The 21,249-nt window shown below is 36.3% G+C and overlaps 1 protein-coding gene across 2 annotated transcripts in view; it reads left to right on the top strand.

Moving 5' to 3' along the window:
• Positions 1-21,249, top strand: part of SLC38A4 (solute carrier family 38 member 4) — a 68,579-nt gene that overhangs the window by 29,999 nt on the left and 17,331 nt on the right. For both annotated transcript variants that reach the window (XM_008061291.2, XM_008061297.2), the window contains exons 2-6: positions 8,171-8,400; positions 12,561-12,651; positions 13,163-13,278; positions 16,741-16,814; positions 17,272-17,364. In XM_008061291.2, coding sequence (XP_008059482.1) covers positions 8,282-8,400; positions 12,561-12,651; positions 13,163-13,278; positions 16,741-16,814; positions 17,272-17,364 — 493 coding nt within the window. In that variant the 5' untranslated portion in view covers positions 8,171-8,281. The remainder of the gene's footprint in view (positions 1-8,170; positions 8,401-12,560; positions 12,652-13,162; positions 13,279-16,740; positions 16,815-17,271; positions 17,365-21,249) is intronic.

Below are 21,249 nucleotides of genomic sequence, written 5' to 3'. Positions count from 1 at the left end.
ACTTAGAATTCTCTTAATAAATATGTTGAAACTGAAATTCTTCTAATATGATACCATTTTAAATACTTTTGTTTCAACTTTTAAGTTTGCGGCTTCATGGATGACTGAACAGAGTTAACAATGCAGTTGACCACTGCACTGGAATATCTGGTCAGCTTCTATGAGACGTCTTTGTGTCTCTGAAAAACCTAACATCAATGGGGAGGGCTAGACCACAGAAAATTCTGTCAAACCAAAGTTGATTTTTCTTTTAGAAGCATTTTGAACATTCTACGTGCAACAAAGTTATTCTTTCTCCTGGTAATCAGAGGAGAGTATTTCCACTTCACCTTGAAAAATTAATCTATACAGCTATAACAGCAATGCATACCTGTGTCTATAACAGAGACCATATCAAGTTGCACTGGTCTTAGTAGAATATAATACCAGGCACTGTGCTAGATGCCATGAATGTGTAGTGCCCACAAACCTGGCACTGTTTCCATCCTTGTGAAGTTTCCTGACTACTAGAGCAGATAGTTATTTGTCAAATTATCACACAACTAGAAATTTAAGTATGAAATGTGATAAGTACTATGAGGGAAAGGAGAGCATGCTACAAGAACGTTTAGTGGGGGATCTAGTTTAGATTTAGGGTCAGGGAAGGCTTCTCTGACCACTTGATTTTTAAAGATTTTCAGGTTGCTTTAGGTAATATTTGTAGACACCTGGGTTAAGAATGGGGAGAAGAACATTCCAAGCAGAGGGAACAGCACGTTACCCGCCTGGGCAGCGAGACCTCATCTCTACAATAAATCAAAAAATTAGCTGGGCGTGGTAGCACGTGCCTGTAATTCCAGCTACTTGGAAGGCTGAGGTGGAAGGATCGCCGGAGCCCAGCAGGTCAAGGCTGCAGTGGCCGGGAGTGGCCACTGCACTCCAGTCTGGATGACAGAGTGAGACTCCAACTCAAAAAAAAAAAAAAAAGGTCCTGACATGGCAATGGGGAAATGAAAGAAACCCAATATATTTGGTGAGTGAGGAGAGGTGTGGTCCTATAGGACATATGGGTTAAAGTATGCAGAATCTATTTGATATTAGGAAATTTGACTTAAGTCTAAAACATTTTGAGAAAATTACAGTAGGGACTTTAGTAAGGAAGTCATTTGAAATGACGTAATGGTCATGGAGATAGAAGTGGATGAATTTTAAATAAATGTTGAAAGAAGGACTGATAGGACTTGGCAATAGCTTGGATGAGAGTAGGGGGTGAAGGCTATAGAACAAGAGAGCCAAGGCTGGCGGCCATGTCCCTCCCTTGAGCAGCAGAGTACTTGGAAATACCATGTCTAGAGACCATGAGTGACAGAAGAATTTATACCTATGAAAATTATATTTCTTTTTTTTTATAGCACATGGTACTCTTTATTGTGACGCTCAGTGGAAAACATCTGTAAACCAGCTAACTGTAGTGGTGACAGCTGCAACACATGCTAAGACACTTTTATTATATAAAAAAGGGGTAAGGGAGCTTCGTTCACTCCTTCATGACAGCAACTGGGACCTGAATTTTGAACTTTGGAGGCATATGATGCCTGTAGGTACTGTAATTGAAATATAATTTTCAATTCATGAAGTGATATGAAAATTATATTTCAATTACTGTACCTACAGGCATCATTCTTTCCTACCCTACCCATGCAGTGATTCATTGATTAGTCTAATAAGTTATCTATTCAGAGAAAGGATTATTGTTAATTATGTTCTACTACAATGGTTTTTTCAAAAATCTGTTTTTTCTAGTAGGCTGAGTCCCTCGGGTGCAGGGAGTCTGTCTTATTCTCTGTGTCTTTGGTAGTTTCTGGCTCTGATTAAATTTTAGCAATTATGAGGTAGTCTAAAGGCTTCTAGGCACATACTTGTGCTGCAGGCAATGATTCAGAATACTTAGTTTCTTGTAATGTTCTAAATCTTTTAAAATTATGCATTTAACCATTATTCCCTTAAAATAGATCAGTAATAGAATCTTCAGAGTTAAGATATGTGCTATGAAGATATGTTCTAATTTTTGAGAGAAGCTCTCCCTTGCCCAGGACCACAGTGGAATAAATATTTTATGTAAGATAATTATAACTTAAAATTAGGTATTAATTTCCTCATTTGTGAAATGGCGCCCACCTTGCTTATAGTGTTTGTGGGAGTTTTAAAAACTGTAAAGCCCTCTTTTATAAGTGCCTAAGGTCAGTTAAAGCATGTGCAATACTATGTATGTTTTAAAGACATCAATTACATTATGATTATTAGAAGAGGGAAAAGAAACTTAAGTTTATTGAAGACCTACTCTATGCCAAACTTTGACACCTATTATCTCATTTAAACCCTCACAATACTGCTTTGTGGTAAATAATATTACCTTCACTTAGCAGAAGATAGAAAAGCCAGAAGGTAGTCAATTTGGCCAATTTTGTTTACATCAAAGCCAAAGTTTCTGTTCCCTGTCTAGACTTTATTTAGTTCTCTGTAGTAGACACAGCAATACAGAGGTGGTATAGCACGGAAGCCACTTAACCTGTGCCTCCATTAAATAAAATGGGAATAAGAAAAAAAACAGTACTGCCCTCAGACAGAAGGCTGCTCTGAAGATTAACTGAGTTGGTGGGTACAGTGTCTGGCATGTGGTAAGTGCCATTTGAGTATTTGATATTTTTTTTAAAAAATCTGGGATTAGTATGGTTCAATGCTAATGAAATCAATGAGTTTCCTAGGAATAAGTACAAAGGGTAACAGACTTTAACTGAAGACTTAGGACTCCAGACATGTATACTTACAGAAACAAAGGTCTCAGCCCCAATGCCCCTTTCTCAGAATCCCTAGAGGGTTTGGTTAAGTACAAGGTGGAACAGAGGAAGGGGAGAGCATTCCAGTTACTGTGACCCGCATAAGCAAATGGCCTGAGGTGGGAGAGAACATAGTAAATTTCTGAAGCAGAAAGAAGACTAGCGTAGCTAGATCACTGAGGTGAGGAGAGTGTGGAAGGAGATGGCATGAGAGAAGTGGAAGGATTGTGCACAATCTTGTTGATACTGGCATGCTGAGAATTTTGGACTTTGTCCTAAGAGTGAAGTGAACATATAAAAGGGTTTTAAGCAAAGAAATGATATGATCTGTGATGTTTTTGCTGTTGTATTTTAAAGATCACTCTATTATGCGGAGAATGAATGGGGGGATGGTTGGGAAAGGTAAGAGAGAATTCAAGGAGATCAATTAGGAGATTGTTACCGTAGACAATGTAAGAAATGATGGTGGTGTGGGCAAGATGATAGTGGAGGTAATAAAATGGAGTAGACTAATTTGAGTTATAACATTGGTACATCGTTTGCAAAATCAAGCAGATTTTGCAAAGAACTGGATGTAAGAGATAAGAAAGAAAAATTTGTAATAGAAGGCTCTTGTGCTTTTGGCTTGAATAACTGGACAAATAGTGATAACAGTTTTTGGATAGGAAACATTGGAAAAAGAGGGGACTATCATAAGTCAGATTTTGGACACTTTGAATTTAAACTGCCTTGAGATATGCAAGTGTCACTTAGGCCACTGGACACATGGAACTGAAGCTCAGAGAAGCCTGGGCCAAAGATGTAACTTGAGTCTTTGGTGTATTTTTAGTAAGAGTTTTCCGGAGAAATACAACCAATAGGAGATAGAGATAGTGATAGAGATAGAGATAGAGATATTGATAGAGAGAAAAGAGAGAGAGAGAGAGATGAGATTTATTATAGGAATTGCTCTAGTGATTGCGGAGGTCAAGAAATCCCACAATATGCCATCTACAAACTGATAAACTAGGAAATTTGATGGTATAATTTAATCTGAGACCAAAGATCTGCGAATCAAGATGCTGCTGGTATAAGTCCCAGGATCACAAGACCTGAGAACCAGGAGGTCCAATGTTCAAGGACAGGAGAAGATGATGTCCCAGCTCAAGGAGAGAGAATAAATTTGCCCTTTCTCTTCCTTGTTGTTCTATCCAGGCCCTCAGGGATCAGATGATGCTCACACACAATGGTGAAGGGAATTCATTCTCTATCTGTCTGCTGATTCAAATGCTAATCTCTTCCAGAAAACATCCTTAGGACACCCAGAAATAATGTTTTACCACGTCTCATGCCATTCCTTAACCCAGTCAAGTTGATACATAAAATTAACCATCACATTATACGAGGTCTTAGGAGTGGATTGGAAGAAGGAGGAGCTTTGGATCTAGCCTTAAAAGTCAAGCAATAAGACTTAACACAAGATGATAGCTTTTAAAAGGACAAAACTACAAAAACTGTGAAAAACAATAGCAGTGTCATCAATAAACAGAAATTTTTGAGAATTCCTAGAAGTCAGAAAGCAGATATAGTTGGACAATCTGAGAAAGAGAAAAGAACCCAAGGTTAATGTTCTTTTTCCAGAGGAGGCTCTGCAGTAGTTCCAAGTTAGGTCAACATAAACAAAGTGGAGGCATGGATCACAAGGAGGCAACCAGTAATCAGATATTCACCAAGGAACCTTAGTTTAGACATGACGGTCTGTTCGGGCTGCCTTTGTTGCCCATAGAATAAAGCTGTGATCCAGTCTATAAAGAAAGCCCAAGGAAGAATGCTAAGATAAGTATCAGGATCTCCACAGCAGACAAAGAGGTATAACAAGCAGGAATGGAAGCTCCACCAAGGGGAAAATACATTAAAATACTTCATCTCTAGAACAACCTCTCCTAGATTGGCCACTGGTCTGGGAGTAGGGTCCCCCAGGATGCTCCTCCCACAGACAAGCTGTAGAAGGGCCACTTAACACAGAACTTGCAAGGGAGCAGACCATGGGTGAAATGGGCCTACACAATTTCAGAGAAGCCCTGACTAGCTGTCTAAGCTAACAATATAGTCCTCCTTCAGAAATATGGGCTGACAACCTGTGGTCACTAAGAATTTAAAGAAAACAAGCAGTGTCAAAGAGAAGGACCAAAATGAACAAATAGAATAACTAACTCTGGAAGAGACACATAGTTTAAGAAACCAAAAACTTCTGAAAACTTTCAATCAATATCCTTAGAAAGATTTGAGTAAATATTGCATCCATAAAACAAACAAAAAGATGATATCAGAAAAGAGAAAGAGGATAAGAAAGAATTATTAGAGATTAAAAACATGATTGAGATGAATAGGTTGAAAAAATTAAATGGATATAGCTGAAGATTAACTCTGTTATTTTGGATGTGACATTGAGGTAATATTCCTGAACATTGAGCAATGAGATAAAGGGAGAAAATAAAGGTAAAAGCTTAGCAATATGGATCAAGGGGTCTAATACCTGACTTTAAAAAGCTTTAGAAGGAGTAAATAAAGGAGAAGAAATAGTTGTTGTTGTTGTTGTTGTTTTAAAATAATAGAACATTTTCTGAATAGAAGAAAGACAAAGCTTTTGATTGAATAAGTCCTTCCATGCTAAGATCGATTTTAAAGCTACATACATGTAGTGGCATCCTGGTGAAATTTCAGGTAAGAATAAAGAGAACAATTATAAAATTCTTCAGAAAAAAATAGAATAAGTACCTACAAAGAAATGAGAGTCAGACTCTTCAATGGAAGCCAGTAGTCAAAAGAAAAATATCTTTAACATTCTAAGGGGAAATGACTGGATCTAGAATTCAAACAATCAACATTTGAAGGCAAAACAAAAATATTTTCCAACATGAAACAAGTAAGAAATCCTGTCTACAAACATTTGCTCATTGTGTGAAAAGAAATTTATTTAAGGCAGCCTTTCAGCATAATGCAAAATGAATTGAAGAAAGAAGATAGGATGTCATTCAAGAAACAGTAGCTGGGTAAGATTCAGAGGTCAGAGGAGGAAGCCGTTCAGAATGCCACCGATCATGGAAAATTTGCTCTCAAATCTTTGATAATATAAGATTTTATTTCACTTATTATGCAATTAAATACACCACTTTGTCCTTCAGAGCATAGTATTTATACAATCATAATGTTGTAACGTTGAAGTATTAGTTTTCTACAAGCAAATTATGACAGATTCAACAGTTTGATAGAACAGGATGAACATATAATTCTCAACATTTTAGGAGTATTTCATTGACTAAAATAATTAGGAGTATTGACTGAAGGAAGGGTAGAAAAAAGTATGCTAATTTTATTATCTTTCACAGGTACCAGTCTAAAGTTGGTAAATCAAGTCAGAGAGGTTTTAGTGAATTATTTAATTTTAGAATGGCTAACTTTAAGCAAAGAACTAAAAACAGAAGCTCTTATTAGTAGTTGCTGCTAGGAAGTGAAACTGGTAATGTATGATGGGTGAGGAAAACTCACTTAATGAATTTCCATCTTTTCTTTTAACCATATGTATATCTTACTTCTGTTCCCTCTGGTAGCATTTAAGATTTTTCTCTATCTTTTATGTTTTGCACTTAGATTGCCTTATAGTAATGAATAGATACATTTTTATTCTTTCTGCTTGAAACACTGTGTGCTTTTTAAAATTTGAAGTACTATTGTTCTGTTCATTTCTGGATAATTTTCTGCCACTCTTTCTATTTTGTTTCTCCCTAGTCTCACAATTTCCTCATATTAGAAAGACTACTAGTTATGTTTTAACCTCTCACTTTTCTTTTTCTCCCATGTCTTTTAACTTCTTCTTCATAATTTTCTTTTTTCTCTTTGTGCCATAAATGGAGTGATCTCCACAGAATTATCTTCTTTTTTATAACTCTTCCTTCAGCTGATTTTTTCTTTAAATTTCAATTGATTTTGGATTTCAGTTTTAGTTTTTTTACTTTTCCAAACTAGTCTTCTTTTACAATGTTTTCAATCTATGGATGCTATTCTTTTATTTTGAAAATTTTTTTTTAATTAATCAATATTTTTTATTATGGTTTTGTGGGGTACAGTTAAGGGTTAGGTGTACAATTACGTTTCATTCAGGCACCCTGTTGATATATTTTGAAATTTTTTATTAATCATATGTATGTCTTACTTCTGTTCCCTCTGGTAGCTTTTTTTATTATATTAATTTTCAAAGTCTGTTTTAAATTGCTTTGTTTTGTATTTTTTTTAGATTTGGGATTGTGAACTTATCTCAAGTGTGAGTTGCCTCCCAGAGGTATGCGTCCATGGCACTAAATTGTGGAGGCATTCCCATGTGGTAGTTTTGTTTGTTAAAAGATTTATGGATTTTGTGACTTCTGGAACAATTTTTATGTTAGTTTCTCTGTTCAGGATTTTCTTATCAAATGTGGAATGCAAATTTCAGAACACATCTTTCATGAGTGATAGTGTCTCCCAATATAATCCTTCAGTAATAATTGAATTAATCTAATAGTAAAAATTTCAGAAGAAATTGCATCAACACTATAATGGATTCGTGGCATTCTTTTAAAACACAATTTCAGTTTATCCTTTTTCACTTTACAATGAAGGAAAATGAAATTCCAAAATACTAAATTTTGTGCTGAGATTCAATGAATTAAATGGAGAACAGAGTCTTAAATCCTAAATCTCTTTATTATTAAAATTTTAATTTGATATAGATGGTAACTGATGTTGATTCAAAGGTAAACATGCACTTTCTTTTGTTACTATTTTTAGCTGTGTCTTCAGGATCCAGGTGCCTTGAAAGTGACTTCATAAGCTTGATCCTACACTGTGTTGCATATTACCAAGCATTTTTGTAGCATTAATTCTGTCATACTCAATTAAGTTAAAACAGTAATTTTCTTTCTAGCTAGTAGAGGCCCTGGTAGATTCTCCCCTGGCAGATCTTTATCAATAACTTACTTTTGTCTCCCTTTCTGTTAAAACATAAGTTTCACTCACAAATACCTACATTTTCTTGATGAGTTCTAACATGTCTTGATTTATTTTTCTTCCCATAGTGACTGGCAAAACACCTGCCATGTTCATTACTTATAGGTACTTTATGAATATCTACTGACTTAGCAATTATTCATAATTTTCCTTCTTATCACCCAATTTTTTTTTTGTATTGGGTAAAGAAACCTTTCGGGATATACTTATGTGATGTTTTCAGGAGTTTGCTTCCTTCCCCTGTTTTACAAAGCACATACACAAAGTGGGTGATTCATATTCATTTATCTAATTTAAAGAAAATTATGATTTATTTTGTGTTCTGTTTGCAGAACAGAGTGTTCTGAACATCAACACAAAGTGGAAGAGCTTAAGCTGAAGGTACAGTATATTATTTACACTGAAGGAGCTCCTGTGTCGACAAAAAATCGCTGACAGCTCAAATGGATCCCATGGAACTGAGAAATGTCAACATCGAACCAGATGATGAGAGCAGCAGTGGAGAAAGTGTTCCAGATAGCTACACCGGAATGGGAAATTCAGAAAAGGCAGCAATGAGCAGGTATGGGGTTAAAAATTACTAGGTTCTGTGGGAAAAATAAGACAAGTTTATGGACACAGAAAAGAAGGGTCTTTTGGGAAGAACTGGATTTATTACAGATAAATTTGAAATAATAATGGCATTGATGTCAGTGCATCAACCCTCTGATCCTGAAATAGAGTAACAATATCAATCCTTTGTGTGACTAATTTAGAATTGAGGTTACAATGTCCTTGTCCCTCTTAATAATGTAGAATAATTTATTAGCCAATCACACCTCTTACCTTTTGAACTATTTTTTCTCAGATTCCTCTTCCTTTGACTGCCCTTTGAATGTTACTACATCTTCAGGGTTCTGTAGGGATTCTTTTCTCTCTAAAAGTCTCTTCTGAGCAAGTTCATTCATAACTATCATGGTGTCACCTACTGACTATATGTCATATCCTCAGCCTGTTAAATTTCTCAATTGAATTTCAAACCATTATATCCAACTGTCTACTACGCATCTCTACTGCATGACTACTGTGTCTGAATTTATAAAGTCGAGCTCATAACATCTAATAGTGAACTCCTATTATTTCCTTTAAAACTTGCTCTTCTTCTAGTAATCCCCATCCTGAGAATCACCACTCTTATTCAGTAACTCAATCAAAAGCCCTTAGGTGTCAACTTTAACCAGACAGTCAATGGTCAGCTATATCCAGTTGGTTTTACTTCATTAGTATTTCAAATTCACTCTCTTCTTCATACCATTATATTGCAGTCTTACCTTAGGCCCTCTCCTCACTCACCTGTCTGTTAGAACAGCCCTGATTTATTCCCTAACATTTTTCTCTCCTCCCTCTAGTCCTTCAAACTTTTGTCAGAGTAATCTTTCATAGTTGCAAATTGAGTCAAGTTACATCTTTGAATAAGGCCCTTCGTTACTTCTCCATTAACTATAAGATAAAGATTAGACTGTACGTTGCTTGGCATGTAAGGATGTTCGTGATCTGTCCCTGACCGACCTCTTCTGTCCTGCTTCCTGCCCTACTCTTTTTTTTGTACCCTCTTGCCTTCATTTATTCTGTTCCAGTGGCGTGGAATCACTCCTCCATTTCCTCTTTCTCTCTGTTGGCACCTCTTATCCTTCAGGAATCAGCTCACCATCAGGTCTCCTATGAGGCCTTTTCCACCTCCACTCCCCAAGTAGAAATGACCATCTTTACTTTTTTTACCACCTCCCTATTCAGATGTTAATCACACCACTATAGCAGGCTAATGACGTATGTGGTTCCACCATCTACCACATTGCCTGGTGCATAGTATGTGCATGATAACTATTTAATAAGTAAATTAATTTCCCACAAAATATCATAGCACACAAATTGTGCAGGATTTAAGATGATCAAAAGGGAATGTTTGGTCAAATCTAGGCCTGAAATAGAGAATATTATTCTCAAACAAGGACTTCTCATTTCCTTCACAACACACAGAAACGGCCATTAGGAGCAAGCACTGTCCTTCCTCCAAGAAGCTCAGTGCAATCAATCAAAGGGTGCTGGAGCAGACAGGTTATGCAAATCATGACTTTCTAAATTGGGAGACTTTTGAGGAAACACAATGTGGGAGAACACAGGACTTTGGAGCCTGCAGAGTCATTGCTTGACTTTGGAGAAGATTTTTTTTTCTTTGAGCTTCAGTGGAAAATGTAGAATGGCAAACCAACAGCTACTTTTCCAATAATTAAATGAGTGACTGGAACATAGATGATATTCAATACATTTTGTTCTCTCTTCTTTCCTCCATTACCCTTAGTAAATTGATCCAAATCCGAGGATTCCTTTGTTTCCTAGATGAGCTCTGCAGAGGTTGTTTGAGCTAAAGAGAATTTCCTTCCAAGAACAGTTGTAGAGTCCTTCCATTTGGTACTCAAAAGCCATAATGAAAGAGCAACAATGCTTTTGTTAAGCTTTGTAAGATATGTTCCAGACAACTCACAGTGATTTACCTTTTAATTTCTGGCTCAAGCAATCACTTTTAAAAGATGGATTTTTGTCTATTTTGGTTTGGGTTGAACCCTTAAATGTTAACTTTTGAGAAATTCAACATAAGGTATTTATTTGGGATCATTATATTCATGTTTTCAATATATACTTGGGTTGGTATCAAAGCATTTAACACACTAGGGACATTTCTCATGTATTTTATACAATCTTGGCATGTTTTATGACTACAACTCATCTCATGCCAAAATAAGAACATGCAAATGCCTCAAGAAAAGGAAATCTGTTTACGTTAACATTCTAAATTTTAAAAACTACTCATGAAATAGAGGTTCCAGTGTACTGATTAAAGTAAGACATAGAATGTAGGACATTTCAGAGATTAAATTTCAGGTGATGCTTTTGTTCTTACAGTCCCGAGGCCCATTGTTGGCTTCATTTCATCCTATCGTCACAGTTTCCAACTGTGAACACTGTGTACAGTCTCTATATAGCAAATATGTTAACTAAAGGCCATTAAAGTACATCACTAAAGCATGCTGAGGGATATGTGGAGATGGAAGGAGGCCACAGCTGAGGGCCTTATGGTTTCATGAGAAATATAGGGAGAAGGCCAGGATGTTCTTACCACGGGTACTCGGAGTCATCTATTCCTCCAGTTCTAGAAAAAACACATAAAACTTTGTGATTTTGCCTGTTGTTTTTATCTGCACTTTATACTGTTTTCTAATCTCAAAAAGTAATCCTGCTATCCCTCTTTTTCACCAAATTATTTTCAGGATTAGCTCCTATTATTTAAAAAACTTGTATAGATCTCCTATAATAATTATTTTCTGTTTTATTTCTAAGGATTACTTTTTTAAAATTTACTTTTGAGTTGGGATCTCACTCTGTCTCCCAAGCTGGAGTGTAATAGCACAATCATGGTTCACTGCACCCTTAACGCCTGATCCTTCTACCTCAGACTCCTGAGTAGCTGGGCCTACAGGCATGCGCCACCATGCTTGGTTACATTTTTTAAAGTTTTTTTTTTGTAGAGATGAGGTCTCACTTTGTTGCCTAGGCTGGTCTTGAACTCCTGGGCACAAGCAATCCTCCCACCTTGGCCTTCCAAGTACTAAGATTACAGGTGTACGCCTCTGTTGCCCAGCCATTAGGGCTATTTTAATAAAACACTCTCCAATTTTTAAAATCTTACTCTTTCATGTAAGAAATGTCCTAAAAATTGCAATCTATCTAATTTTAAAACACTTTTAAGAAACATGCATAGTTGAACATTTTATATAACGACAACAAAAAGTCTGTGATATTTTGCAGTATAAAAATGCAGTGACAGCAGCAGACCCTATTGTTCCATATTTTGGCAATATGACTGGTCCTAGGTCCAGAGTCCCAAGTCCTGGCTGGTAACTGTAGGAGCTGATCAGCACAGGAAGGAGGTGGCACTATGACCAAGTTGTGTCGTTTACAGCCTGTGCCCAAGAAGACCATAATCACAGTGTTCCGTGGACAGTGATATTTCAAAGTCTTCTTTCCCTCCCAACTCTCCTGCCATCTCATTAGGTTACTTTAATAATTTTCTTTGTTTCGTCCATTATCTAATAATAACCCAGGTACATTTTGTAATTGAAACACACACACACACATTCAATCAACAGAGCTATCATTGAACTACTTTTCAATAAGAAATACACACACACGCACACATACACATATATAACTTTATTTTTTTATTTTGAGCATCAAATTAGATAATAATAACAATGCCTAAGGCATTTAATAAATATTTGTTCAGTTAAAATGTATTTGATTATAGAATGATAGCAGTTTAGAAAACTCAGATTCAAGACTGTATCCTTTCTTCAGAAGGGCTTCAAATGGGAATAACATTAGTTCTAATTAGTCTCTTCCTTGCATAGATAATGTGGGGAAAAAGTAACATGGCGCAAAAAATTTTAACTAAGAATAATATTTCCTTCCCACTTAATGTCTTTCTTCCCTCCCAAAGTATATTCATAAATGGAGTTAAGTTGTTGATCTGGAATGTGTGGAGGAAGACAAAAAGTTCTAGGCATTTTATTTTCCCTCCCCTAATTCAGTTACTTCAATCATCTGAAACACAAATATGATTCAGAGCATTTACTTACAACCTGTTTTTTTTTTTTACTTTCTTATTTTTTCTGTGTGCTTGTTTAGTGAATTTGCAAATGAAGATGCTGAAAGTCAGAAATTCCTGACAAATGGATTTTTGGGGAAAAAGAAGCTGGCAGATTATGATGATGAACATGTGAGTGAATCTATGCTTTTAGGCAGTAAACAGGACTGAGGGTGTCTGGTCTACCTAGGTCTCTGTGGGAAAACAATGTGACTGAAATTTTCCAGGCCTTGATCAGCACATTCTCTGTTTATTCAGGCTGTTACTGGAATAAGGACTTGTTTTTCCTGTTCGCCATATGGCTGCATAAATCATTTATGAAATTTATTTGTTTTTTGGGGAAATCATTCTAACCCAAATGTAATCTGCAGTCATACATGTTTTCCCTTCTTTATGTGAATTCACTTGTATCATTTTATTTTTACTGAGACTTCTGCTGAAACCAAGCACTACATTCCATTGAAAATTACATGCTTTTGTTGACGTTGAGTAATGGCTTTTACTTACTGTGATTTATAATCTTAGTCTTTAATTTTGGACTATAATCTTCTTCAGTAAAGACGTTGTGAGAATAAGAATAAACCCCCCAAAAGGGTTGCCCTCTGGCAAATGTTTGATTATATTGTGTTTCTTTTCCTTCAAGCATCCTGGAACCACCTCCTTTGGAATGTCTTCTTTCAACCTGAGTAACGCCATCATGGGCAGTGGGATCTTGGGCTTGTCCTATGCCATGGCCAACACAGGGATCATACTTTTTATGTAAGTGAATGCACATGTTTGCACTGTTGGTGATGTCCATGCATCCCTGGAGCTCTTTCAATTAGCAACCTGAAGTTTGATCTCCATGAACATGACGAATCTGAGGTGTTAGTGAATTCCTCTAGCTTTTACATAAAGTAGCGACCTGAGGAAAAATGAGAGCAGTCTAACCATGGTACTCACTCACCCAACCATCCCTAACGAAACAGCAGAAAGTTTATGTGCTCAGCCATCCAAAATGCTGGAGCAGCCTTGCCAGTTCATAGGAACCATTTTACAAAGTATTTCATTGTTCAGTAGATGCTTGAAATAATTTGGTGTCTAGCAGTTAAAAAAAGGTTTCTCAGAAGCAAATCTAATTTTATCTAATTCTTTGAGAAAAAAAAAAGCAAAGAAAAAATTTCAAACCAGGCCGAAGAATCCTACCCATGCCTCGTGCCCTGTGCTCCTGTGCAACAGATATACTGGACACCGTAGTCTTCTCTCCATCCCATGAAGATGTCACATCTCCTCTCACCACCAGCCCTTTGTACATGATCTTGGAATCCTCTTATCTTTTTTCTTTATCTAGTTAACTCGTATCTCAGCTCAGTCTTACCTTAGTGCTGCCTTCCTGACTTCCACGGCTGGGGAAAATCACCTCGTTATACACTCACCACAGTTTAATGCTTTAGTGCATTTTTCAGATTCATTCAGCTAATGTCTATCTCCCTTGCTGGACTATTAATGTCTAGAGAGTTGAGCCTATGTCTGTTTTTTACTCAACATATGTCTCAATCCACAAGACCTACCACAATGCCTGGCACAGGAAATATTTGTTGAGTGACTGAAGCTTATCCCTAAACCTATGCTATTTCACCAAACTTGATCAAATGCTGCCTAAGCGTGGCTGACCTGTAGGATGGATACCACATGGTCTGTGACAGACAACCACAGACGTGTGTGTGCATCACAGACAGCTTGGTATTTTTCAAGACATAGCTGGCACCAATGGAATTCTTCACAATAATAAAATCTAATGTTAGGCATTGATGTGGATGGAGATCCTAATCCCAAATGCAATGCCAGAGAGTTAAATAACAGTCTAAGAATGCAACATTTATATTATAAATATATGCCATTTATGTTCTGAACATCATGTATGATTAAATAATTACACAGCTATTAGAGGACTGAGAATTAGGACTATAAATATTTGTACTGTGTTAATGCTTTGATTAAACCATGTTATGTGTAATATTCCTTAGTTGAATAGGTTTTTATATCAGTTTTACTTCTATAAGCTATGTTTGAAATAAACTAGTTTTTTTTACGATTATCTGAGTCTTAATGGCTAGAAATACATTCATATACCTGTATGCTTTCGTAATGTGCACTACCTCTAAGACAAAAAGACTGCCTTCTCCTAATTAATTATATATACCATTAAAATTAATTCAAAAATTTTCATGGATCACTGATGAATAGAAATAGGAAACACTTCTCCCAATCCTAGAGTCATAGATCATCTTCATAGGAGGAGAATATTCTACTTTTAAAATAAGGGCTTCATTTCAGGCTAATAAACATTGAGCAGATTAATTTGGTCAGAACAATTAAATTGCTAAACGTCATAGGGTGTGCTTTGTGTGTCTAAGTAGCATAGACTGAATTCAGCTTTCTCTCTTAATTCCCAGCAAGTGACTTAGTAGTTCATTAGTTTGACTTTTAGTATTTTCTGCCAAAACAAGTACATGTTTAGAATACAGGAAATGCTTTTCTTCTTCTTCTTCTTTTTTTATTTAGGAAACAAAATTGTATAATCTGAGTTGTATTCTTTAAAAACAGATATGTTCATAAGGCATATAGAAAAATATAGAAGTGAGTTACTAGGCCAGGCACGGTGGCTCAAGTCTGTAATCCCAGTACTGTGGGAAGCTGAGGTGAGGGGATTGCATGAGCCATGGGTTCGAGAACAGCCTGGGCAACTTGGTAAGACTCATCTCTCCAATAAATCAAAAAATTGGCTGGGCATGATAGCGTGTGCCTGTAGTTCCAGCTACTTGGAAGGCTGAGGCAGGAGGATCTCCTGAGCCCAGTGGGTCGACACTGGGGTGGCCATGAGCATGCCACTGCAGTCCAGCCTAGGTGACAGAGTGAGACTCCAACTAAAAAAAAAAAAAGAAGTGAGTTATTGATCAGGCAGTTCTGACTGAACTAAGAGTATAATATAACTAGAGTGGTTATAAAATTTATAATTCATGATCCGGATGTTCATTTGTAGCATTGATTTCATTAGGAATTACCAAGTGATTAGATCAATTGTGGTGAATATGTTTAGTGTGTTCTTATAATATGAAATAAACAAAGATAAAGATTTTTTTCTAAACTTCAGGTAAAAGTTAACATTGTCCTTCATTTATTATGTAGATACTTCTATCGGCACTCTTATCAATCAATTCTTGGTTTCAGAGAAATACCGATCAGCATAAACCTAAAGAAACCTCACATGCATGTGAACATGTAGAGAATCCTGACACCAGAAATTATTCCTTCTGAACACACAAAAAGGAGTTTTCCTGCTCCTATACTTCCCTTTCTCTGCTTCCTCTATTGCATGTGCACCAGCCTGACCTTCTGGTTGACAGGGTACCTTGCTATCTAATCAGTCATGGAGCTGAGGCTGCATGCTTTGGCTTATGAATTCCTAGATTTTAAATTAAGCTTTAGTTAGGCTACTAAATAGCCCTTCCGTTCCAAATTTTGGTGTGAATATTATGTGTATATGATGCACATGTACTCATATGCTGAGTAAGCAGATGTGGCATTTGATAAATTTGCTGTATACTTTGCATCTAAGTTATGAACCAGATTCTGCAACTGAGTAACACTAAAAAAATATGTTAGGAACTTCAGTAGTAGGTTTGGCCATGTAAAATATAGTAGATTCTAGTTCTGTGACAGACACTAAAGGGTACAGAATTTTCTTTCTCTCTCTTTTTCTCTCTCTCCCTTTCTTTCTTCTGAATCAGGTTCTTATTCTGTCACATATGTTGGAGTGCAGTGGTGCAGTGGTGTGATCATGGCTCACTGCAGCCTTGACCTCCTGGGCTCAGGCAAACCTCTCATCTCAGCCTCTCAGGTAGCTGGGACTACAGGCACGCACCAGCACACCCAGCTAATTTTTTTATTTTTTTATTTTTGTAGAGATGAGATCGCACATGTTTCCTAAGCTGGTCTCAAACTCTTGGGCTCAAGCAATCTCTTGCTTTGACCTCCCCAAGTGTTGAGATTATAAGCATGAGCCACTGAGCCCAATCTTGTATGTAATTCTAAAAAGAATTTCAGCTTCCCCAAAATTCGTATACTTTTTGGAAAGTTGATGACTGAAAAGACCAATGTGATCAGTTATCGAAACGTCTAACATTATTATTTCTTATTTATTATAGAAACTTTGTTATCTGTTCTCTATTCTCTTTACAGAATCATGCTGCTCGCTGTGGCAATATTGTCCCTCTACTCAGTTCACCTCTTATTAAAGACATCCAAGGAAGGAGGTATGCTACCCCTTATGTCCAGGACATTCTGTTTTCATTCTCATAAAAGTATTTCAGTCTATAGCTTAATAACCTTAGGATGATTTTAGTCCAGTTCACATTTCATTTTTTTTTTTTCTGACAGTGACGACATGCTCTTAGGTGTTTGGGCAAGTGAGAGGCAGCAGTAAAAGTCAACGTGTTTAGGTTTAAGCTAAATAGAAAAGAAGAAATTTTTGGTGGATGATAGAAATAACTGTTTTGGCTTGCTACATGAAGCTAAAATGAAGCTATTGCTTCTTGTTTGGAGAACGTTTTAATATATTGCTTGCTGGTTTTTGTGGTTGTATCTTTTAGATTTAGAATTTCCACATGATGTTTATTTACATGTTTAAGATACCAGTGTAGAATTATGTTATAGAAAATTTTTGTCATTAAAGCAATCTTTTTAACATGACTATTTGATTTTTGGTTGCAGGGTCTTTAATTTATGAAAAATTAGGGGAAAAAGCATTTGGATGGACTGGAAAAATTGGAGCTTTTGTTTCTATTACAATGCAGAACATTGGAGGTAAGGGGATATAACTTTCAATGGACCTCTTGCACTTTCTATAGGATACTCAATACATGAGAAAACTCTTATGGTAATGAACAACCACTTTAAATACAAAAACAACTGCTTTCTAGGTCTTAAATGTTAAAAATAAAGTTTCTAGGCCGGGTGCAGTGGCTCAAGCCTGTAATCCCAGCACTTTGGGAGGCCAAGATGAGGGAATCGCCTGAGCCCACGGGTTCAAGAACAACCTGGGCAACTTGGCAAGATCTCATCTCTACAATAAATTAAAAAAATCAACTGGGTGTGGTAGCGTGTGCCTGTAGTTCCAGCTACTTGGAAGGCTGAGGTGGAGGGATCCCCTGAGCCCAGCAGGTCAACACTGGAATCTTTGTGAGCATGCCACTGCACTCCAGTCTGGGCGATGGAGTGAGACTCCAACTCAAAAAAAAGTTTCTTTAGTAGATTTGCTGTCCATTTTTTATTAAAAATAGAAATATATGAAATATATTGAATACTATATATTTATTTATAAAATATATAAATATTTATATATTATATAAAATTCCACAAATTGAATTCCAGATTTAAGATATAAAATAAAAGCCTCCTTGATTTTTAATGCTATTATGGCTTTAACTATTATTTTTTAAAATTGAGGCTTTGTGCTTATTTCTGTCATTGTTAGCACAGTTGATGTTTTATATGTACACTTTAGTTCATGTCATAATATTGAAAAGTAGGTGTCTAGTGGAGCGTTGCCCAGTGCTATGCTCCTTGAGACAGAGCCAGCCCACTGGAGAGTGTCTCTGGAAGCTATACTAAGGCAAAACTCTGGCTGCCCATCAGAAGCACCATGAACCACAGGTTCATTGGTTCTACAGAGTCTCATAATTCCTACTGAATCATAATTTCCAGAGTAGAGCCTAGGAATATGTATTTTTAGCAGTGTTCTAGGTGATACGTTTGCCCACCAGCTTCACGCTGGTTCTGTTGTGTTTGACCCTCTCTAGGCATCCAAGTCCATATATCAGACGTCTGACTAGCTGTTTCCTGCTGAATGCTCCAACTATCTCCCCACATAGTGGCACTTATTTTCTTACCTCCTATCCAATCCCTAAACCTGCCGTTCTAGTCCTCTGTTCTTTTTTCTCTCATTAAATACCACCAGCAGCCATCCAGTTTCTTAAGCCAGAAATCTGGATGTCAGCCTAAACTTTTCCCTCTTTCCCTAATCCTGCAAAACCAATCAAATGCCAACTCCTGTTCATTCTATCTTTTACTTACATCTTCGATTTCTCATCTCCTTCCATCCTTATGACCACAGATGATCACCATTTTTAATTCAAACTGTTGCAGTGGTCTCTAACTGGTCTCTCTGCCTTGAGTTTCTCCTGGTTTCATTTCTAATTTATTCTTCAGATAAACTTTCTCAAATTCAGATCTATTCCTGCTTCTTTCATGCATAAAATTCTTTAGCATGCTGTCATTATTTTCAAGGTAAAACTTAAAGTCATTGACCTGACACAAGGATCATTATTATATTCCTCTGCCTACCTTTCTATTGCTTGCTTGCCAGTACCTATATCTATCTATCATCTATCAATCTGTCTTATCTATCTATCTATCTATCTATCTATCTATCTATCTATCTATCTATCTTCATCATCTATTCCCATGTGGTATGTGCTAAGCCATAACAAAGTATAATCAGTCTCCTAGTTCTAATATTTTTAAAAAATTCTCTACTTTTTTTAGACATGCTATTTTCTCCCCATGAATGTCTCTTGAAGTCCTTCAACCCAGAATGTGCGTGTGTGTGTGTCCCCTCCCTTGGCCCATTGCCTCTCTAAGCTGTTAGTTACTAGTTCCTTTGCACTCTCTTGGACCTGTTTCTATGTATCTGGAATGTTATTGGTTTTTTAAAAATATTTTAAAACTCTTGAGTAGATAATAAGCTATCGGAGTCTGATACACTTGAATTTGAGTCTGTTTCTGTCACTATCTATGACCTTGGGAAAATCACTTTACTCCTTGCAGTCTAATTTTTCCATCTATGAAAATAGGAGTAATGCTCTATCCTCACAAAGCCATTGTGAGCATGAAATAAGGTAACATATGGCACATCATAAAGGTTCAGTAGGTGCTTCCTTCCTCCTTGGCTCTCCATGTCTCTGAGGCCCCCTTGATTATCTTTTAAATGAGCATTTTACTATTATAAAACAAACATTTACTCATTGTGAAAAATCTTAAACATTACATAAATATATAAATTACCAAGAAGAGTCTATGTAAGTCACTCTCAGAAATAGCTACTCATATGTTTGCCCCGTGTCTAATTCAACCAATATATCAGTATTACTAAAATTGGGTATCTTATAATACTGATTTTCAGCTTGTTTTAAAAAATCTAATGGTATGCCTTGAATACACTTGCATGGTATTCTTTTTAATGCACTTTGAGACTTCCATTGTACAAACAAATGTGCCAAAATTGGTTTATAGAATTCATATTGATGAACTGTTGGATTGTTTCTAATTTTTCACAGTTACAAACACTGCTGCAATAAATAAACTTGGACATAGATCATGCAAGGAAGCAACCCATTTTGATTAGTAAAGCTCACTGGAGTTATCTGGGATTTCTGGAATGTAGCAACTCCTTTATCCAACTATGACTGCTAATAGATAGTGAGCAGATAAATACAATTCAGCTATAATTTACTGATTAATGTTTATTTCTTTTTATATTTTTATATGTTAAGTCTACAGTCTTGGATAGAATTTGGCAGCAATTCCAGGATTGTCTCCTTCATTTTACTGAGTTTGGGCCACAAGCATATAAGCCCACCAAATCTCACCAAATAGACTGCTTTACATTTGGTTCAAATTCTCAGTCTTATCAAGATTTACAGTATTAAGCATTTCATAGGATTACATTATAGTTTAACTAAATTACTTGCTCTAACAACCAAAATAACCAGGAATAAGCATATTTCACTCTGAACTCAACAAGCAAAATGGCCACAGCATCATCTGTGGTTCAAAGTGCAGCCACTATTATGCTTCCAAATAGTGGGATACACTCTAATGTGGTCACTTAGTTAAGCCACACTCCAGTAAGGGGTGTGACTTTAAGGGAGAAAGATGAAATTTTATATTATCCCAGAAAATGCTCTCACTTTGGTTACTTTGTGTGATTAGTGGATATTTGGCATAAAGGAAATCTCTTGTATTTCTGTACTTCACACCCCCCATTTAAAACATTTAATTTTCTCAATCTCTTAGAAAAATTGACATTTACTACAGTTGTCTTAGCATTAGCTAATAATGTTGACATTATCCAGACAGGTCCGTATCATTTTGAATTTTCGAAGACCAAACACATTAACAGTGGTGACATCACCAAAAGTCAGCAATTAATAGCTCTAACATTGAATCGTATCTCACTGAGCCAGTTCATCAGAAATACCTCCTCTGTTTATGCTCTGTAAGATTTAGTTTTAGCCAAGGTCTTTGTAAAGATTAACCAAATAATGTGACACATCAGAAGACACATCAAGTATTGTAAAAAGTCATTTTACTTTGACAATAGAGAAGAAGCACTGACTCAGATGTTAAGAACTTCTAGTTTAGATGTGGTCTATCCTTTTCAAGCTATGTGATCTTGGGCATGCCATTTAACCTTTCAAAGTCTTTATATCTTCAGCTGAATGAGGCTAACCACATACATCTTGTCATCTCACAGGGCTTATATGTAGAACTAAACAATGTGGGGAATTATTATCACCATTTTTACTTTCATTTGAAATTAAGAAGATATTTTTAAACCATTGGTTAAACTTGGATATCTGTTTTATGTGCCTGTTTACAAAAATTCACCTGAAGAAGGTAGCCCACACT

This window comes from Carlito syrichta, unplaced genomic scaffold (assembly GCF_000164805.1).
Source record: "Carlito syrichta isolate Samal-C Ts95f unplaced genomic scaffold, Tarsius_syrichta-2.0.1 Scaffold94724, whole genome shotgun sequence".
Lineage (NCBI taxonomy): Eukaryota > Metazoa > Chordata > Mammalia > Primates > Tarsiidae > Carlito > Carlito syrichta.
Note: the sequence above shows the minus strand (reverse complement) of the source record. Positions and strands in the feature narration are given on the sequence as shown.